Source organism: Aphelocoma coerulescens, chromosome 2 (genome assembly GCF_041296385.1).
Source record: "Aphelocoma coerulescens isolate FSJ_1873_10779 chromosome 2, UR_Acoe_1.0, whole genome shotgun sequence".
In the NCBI taxonomy this organism is placed as follows: Eukaryota; Metazoa; Chordata; class Aves; order Passeriformes; family Corvidae; genus Aphelocoma; species Aphelocoma coerulescens.
In genome coordinates this window covers 167900221-167906220 of record NC_091015.1, presented here as the reverse complement: position 1 = coordinate 167906220, position 6000 = coordinate 167900221, and the positions used below count along the sequence as shown (strand labels likewise).

Genomic DNA, 6000 nt, shown 5'->3' with positions numbered 1-6000 from the left:
ATCCCTTATCCTCTTCCCATCCCATCCCATCCCATCCCTTATCCCACCCCTTATCCCCATCCCAATCCCACCTGATCCCAATCCTACCCCTTATCCCATCCCATCCCTTATCCCTTATCCCTTATCCCTTATCCCTTATCCCTTATCCCTTATCCCACCCCTTATCCCCATCCCATCCCTTATCCCCATCCCATCCCTTATCCCCATCCCATCCCTTATTCCCATCCCATCCCATCCCATCCCATCCCATCCCATCCCATCCCATCCCATCCCATCCCATCCCATCCCATCCCTTATCTCCATCCTTTATCCCCATCCTATCCCTTATTCCACCCCATCCCTTATTCCCATCCCATCCCTTATCCCCATCCTTTATCCCCATCCCATCCTTTATCCCCATTCCAATCCCACCTGATCCCAATCCTACCCCTTATCCCCATCCCACCCCTTATCCCCATCCCATCCCACCCTTTATCCCATCCCACCCCTTATCCCACCCCTTATCCCAACCCATCCCACCCCTTATCCCATCCCACCCCTTATCCCATCCCATCCCATCCCATCCCATCCCATCCCATCCCATCCCATCCCATCCCATCCCATCCCATCCCATCCCATCCCACCCCACCCCATCCCATCCCACCCCATCCCATCCCAGATATCCCATCCCATCCCATCCCATCCCATCCCATCCCATCCCATCCCATCCCATCCCATCCCACCCCATCCCATCCCATCCCATCCCATCCCATCCCATCCCATCCCATCCCATCCCATCCCATCCCATCCCATCCCATCCCATCCCATCCCATCCCATCCCATCCCACCCCTTATCCCCACCCCTTATCCCCATCCCATCCCCACCTGATCCCAACCCCACCCCTCTCCCCGATTCCCGCCCCGTCCCCGGGGATAAATCCCGGCCCTCCCGCCCCTCCCGCCCCTCGATGCCGCCGCCGCCGCCGCCGCCGCCCGGAGCCGCGGGCCCGGCCCGGGGGTCCCGGGGGTCCCCGGGGCGCCCCCAGCGCTACCGGCGCCACCCCAAACCGCCCTACTCCTACCTGGCCCTCATCGCCCTCGTCATCCGCGCCGCCCCCGGCCGCCGCCTCAAACTCGCCCAGGTACCGGCCCGGGACCACCGGGAGCCCCTCGGGATCCCTCATCCACCCCCGGGACCACCGGGAGCCCCTCGGGATCCCTCATCCACCGCCGGGAACCCCCGGGAGCCCCTCGGGATCCCTCATCCACCCCCGGGACCCCTCATCCACCCCCGGGACCACCGGGAGCCCCTCGGGATCCCTCATCCACCCCCGGGATCCCTCATCCAGCCCCGGGACCACCGGGAGTTCCCCGGGATCCCTCATCCACTCTCGGGATCCCTCATCCACCCCCGGGATCCCTCATCCACCCCCGGGACCACCGGGAGCCCCTCGGGATCCCTCATCCACCCCCGGGATCTCCGGGAGCCCCTCGGGATCCCTCATCCACCCCCGGGACCACCGGGAGCCCCTCGGGATCCCTCATCCACCCCCGGGACCACCGGGAGTCCCTCGGGATCCCTCATCCACCCCCGGGATCCCTCATCCACCCTCGGGATCCCTCATCCACCCCCGGGATCCCTCATCCACCCTCGGGATCCCTCATCCACCCCCGGGACCACCGGGAGCCCCTCGGGATCCCTCATCCAGCCCCGGGACCACCGGGAGTCCCTCGGGATCCCTCATCCACCCCCGGGACCACCGGGAGCCCCTCGGGATCCCTCATCCAGCCCCGGGACCACCGGGAGTCCCTCGGGATCCCTCATCCAGCCCCGGGACCACCGGGAGTCCCTCGGGATCCCTCATCCACCCCCGGGACCACCGGGAGCCCCTCGGGATCCCTCATCCACCGCCGGGAACCCTCATCCAGCCCCGAGACCCCCGGGAGTCCCTCGGGATCCCTCATCCACCCCCGGGATCCCTCATCCACCCCCGGGACCACCGGGAGTTCCCCGGGATCCCTCATCCACCCCCGGGATCCCTCATCCAGCCCCGAGACCCCCGGGAGTCCCTCGGGATCCCTCATCCACCCCCGGGATCTCCGGGAGCCCCTCGGGATCCCTCATCCAGCCCCGGGACCCCTCATCCAGCCCCGAGACCACCGGGAGTTCCTCGGGATCTCTCATCCACCGCCGGGATCTCCGGGAGCCCCTCGGGATCCCTCATCCACCCCCGGGACCCCCGGGAGCCCCTCGGGATCCCTCATCCAGCCCCGGGATCTCCGGGAGCCCCTCGGGATCCCTCATCCAGCCCCGGGACCACCGGGAGCCCCTCGGGATCCCTCATCCACCCCCGGGATCCCTCATCCACCCTCGGGATCCCTCATCCACCCCCGGGATCCCTCATCCACCCTCGGGATCCCTCATCCACCCCCGGGACCACCGGGAGCCCCTCGGGATCCCTCATCCACCCCCGGGACCACCGGGAGTCCCTCGGGATCCCTCATCCACCCCCGGGACCACCGGGAGCCCCTCGGGATCCCTCATCCACCCCCGGGATCTCCGGGAGCCCCTCGGGATCCCTCATCCACCCCCGGGACCACCGGGAGTCCCTCGGGATCCCTCATCCAGCCCCGGGATCCCTCATCCACCCTCGGGACCACCGGGAGCCCCTCGGGATCCCTCATCCACCCCCGGGAGCCCTCATCCACCCCCGAGACCACCGGGAGTCCCTCGGGATCCCTCATCCACCCCCGGGATCTCCGGGAGTCCCTCGGGATCCCTCATCCACCCCCGGGATCTCCGGGAGCCCCTCGGGATCCCTCATCCAGCCCCGGGATCCCGCATCCAGCCCCGGGACCACCGGGAGTTCCCCGGGATCCCTCATCCAGCCCCGGGATCCCTCATCCAGCCCCGGGACCACCGGGAGCTCCTCGGGATCCCTCATCCACCCCCGGGATCCCTCATCCAGCCCCGGGACCACCGGGAGCTCCTCGGGATCCCTCATCCACCCCCGGGATCCCTCATCCACCCCCCGGACCACCGGAATCCCCTCCGGGATCCCCCCGGGATTCCCCATCCACCCCCGGGACCCCCAAATTGGGATCCCGCTGTAAGGAATCCTCCTCACCGGGACCCTCTCGGATCCCCCCAATTCCTCACCGGGACCCCCTCGGATCCCCCCAATTCCTCACCGGGACCCCCCAACCGGGAGCCTCGAACTCCCGGGATCTCCTTCCCGGGACCCCCCGATCCCATTCGGGACCCCCCGATCCGGGATCCCACACCGGGATTCCCCAATCCCCCGGGACCCCAAAAAAAAACCCCAATAATGAAACCCCGAGAACCCAAATCCCACCCCGCGCCCCCCCAAAAAAACCCCGGGACCCCAAAACGGAACCCCGGGACCCCAAAACCCTCCCGGACCCTCCAAAAACCCCAAACTACAAAACCCCCAGATCCCAACCCCGCCTTAAAAAACCCCAAAAACCCCAAACTGCAAAACCGCGGGACCCCAAAAACCTCCAAAATAACCCCAAAAAACTACAAACCCTCTCCTAAAAAAACCCCAAACTAGGAAATTCCGGAACCCCCAAAAAAACCCCCAAACCGCTCAAAAAATCCCCAAACTAAAAAACCCCAAAACACTCAAACCCCCAGACCCCAAACCTCCCCCCCAAAACCCAAAAAAAATCCCCCAAAAACCCCTCAGACCCCCCGAAATCCTCCAAAAAGCCCGCCCCCCAAAAAATCCTCAAAACCCCCCAAAATCCTCAAAAAATCCCCAAAAATTCCCTCAAAACACCCAAAAAATCCGAAAAAAACCCAAAAAAAATCCCCAAAAAACCCCCAAAAATCTCCAAAAAACCCCCAAAACCCCCAAAAAATCCTCCAAAAAATCCCAAAAAAACCCCAAAATCCCCAAAAATCCCCCCCGAAAATCCCCCCAAAATCTCTAAAAAATCCCCAAAAAATCCCCCAAAACACCCAAAAATCCTCAAAAAAAACCCCCAAAAAAACCCAAAAAATCCCCCAAAAAACCCTGAACCCCCCTCCAAAAAATCCTCAACCCCCCCCCAAAAAATGCCAAAAAAATCCCCCAAACCCCCCAAAAACCCCCGAAAAAAACCCCGAAAAATCCCCAAAAAATCCTCAACTCTCCCAAAAAAACCCCAAAAACCCCCAAAAACCCCCCGAAAACCCCGAAAAAATCCCCAAAAATCCCCCAAAACCCCCGAAAAAAACCCAAAAAATCCCCAAAAGAACCCCGAAACCCCCAAAAACCTCCAACCCCCCCAAAAAAATCCCCAAAACATCCCAAAAACCCCCCAAAACCCCCGAAAAAAACTCAAAAAAAAACCCCAAAAATCCCCAAAAGAACCCCGAACCCCCCAAAAAATCCTCAAAACCCCCCCAAAAAATCCCCAAAAAATCCCAAAAAACCCTAAAAAACCCCCCCAAAAATCCCCAAAAAATCCCGAAAAAACTCCAAAAAACCCCCTGAAAAACCCCCCAAAAATCCCCAAAAAATCCAAAAAAAACCCCAAAAAAATCCCCAAAATCCCCAAAAAACCCCCCAAAAATCCCAAAAAAACCCTAAAAAAACCCCCAAAAAATCCCCCAAAAATCCCAAAAAACCCCTAAAAACCCCCGAAAAAAATCCCCAAAAAATCCCAAAAAATGCCCAAAGCTCCCCCCGGTCCCCCGCCCCTCCCCCGCCCCCATCAAAGCCCCGGAGCCCCCCGGGGGTCGCGGCGGGGGGGACAAAAATAACCCCAAAAAATCCCCCAAAAATCCCCAAAAGAACCCCGAACCCCCCCCCAAAAAATCCTCAAAACCCCCCCAAAAAATCCCCCAAAAATCCCCCAAAAAACTCCAAAAAAACCCTAAACCCCCCCCCAAAAATCCCCCCAAAAAAACTCCAAAAAACCCCCAAAAAATCCCCAAAAAATCCCCAAAAATCCCAAAAATCCTCAAAAAATCCCAAAAAAACCCTAAAAAAACCCCCAAAAAATCCCCAAAAAACCCCCAAAAAATCCCCAAAAAATCCCAAAAAACCCCTAAAAAAACCCCAAAAAATCCCCAAAAAATCCCAAAAAACCCCAAAAAATCCCAAAAAACCCCTAAAAAAACCCCCAAAAAATCCCCAAAAAACCCCCCAAAAATCCCCAAAAATCCCAAAAAACCCCAAAAAATCCCAAAAAACCCCTTAAAAAACCCCCCAAAAAATCCCAAAAATCCCCAAAAAATCCCCCAAAAATCCCAAAAAACCCCTAAAAACCCCCGAAAAAAATCCCCCAAAAATCCCCAAAAAATGCCCAAAGCTCCCCCCGGTCCCCCGCCCCTCCCCCGCCCCCATCAAAGCCCCGGAGCCCCCCGGGGGTCGCGGCGGGGGGGACAAAAATAACCCCAAAAAATCCCCCAAAAATCCCCAAAAGAACCCCGACCCCCCCCCAAAAAATCCTCAAAACCCCCCCAAAAAATCCCCAAAAAATCCCAAAAAAACTCCAAAAAAACCCTAAACCCCCCCCCAAAAATCCCCAAAAAATCCCCAAAAAACCCCCAAAAAATCCCCAAAAAATCCCAAAAATCCCCAAAAAATCCCAAAAAACCTCTAAAAAAACCCCCAAAAAATCCCCAAAAAAATCCCAACAATCCCCCCAAAAACCCCAAAAAATCCCAAAAAAACCCAAAAAATCCCAAAAAAACCCTAAAAAACCCCCCAAAAAATCCCCAAAAAATCCCCAAAAACCCCTAAAAACCCCCGAAAAAAATCCCCAAAAAATCCCAAAAAAATGCCCAAAGCTCCCCCCGGTCCCCCGCCCCTCCCCCGCCCCCATCAAAGCCCCGGAGCCCCCCGGGGGTCGCGGCGGGGGGGACGAGCGGCGGCGCCGGGGGTCTGGCACCTTCTGTCGCCGCTGTCGCCGCCTCTGTCGCCGCTGTCGCCTCCTCCCCTCCCCCACGCCCGTGGGGGGTGGCGGGAATTGGGAATTGGGGGAGGGGAAGAGCCCCAAAAAAAAAAA

The 6000-nt window shown here is 59.1% G+C and overlaps 1 protein-coding gene across 1 annotated transcript in view; it reads left to right on the top strand.

Annotated features, from left to right (window-relative positions):
* The first annotated feature begins 947 nt into the window (after nt 1–947).
* Nucleotides 948–6000, top strand: part of FOXH1 (forkhead box H1) — a 30564-nt gene continuing 25511 nt past the window's right edge. The window contains exon 1 of the mRNA XM_069005114.1: nt 948–1121. Within this exon, the coding sequence (XP_068861215.1) occupies nt 948–1121 (174 nt within the window). The remainder of the gene's footprint in view (nt 1122–6000) is intronic.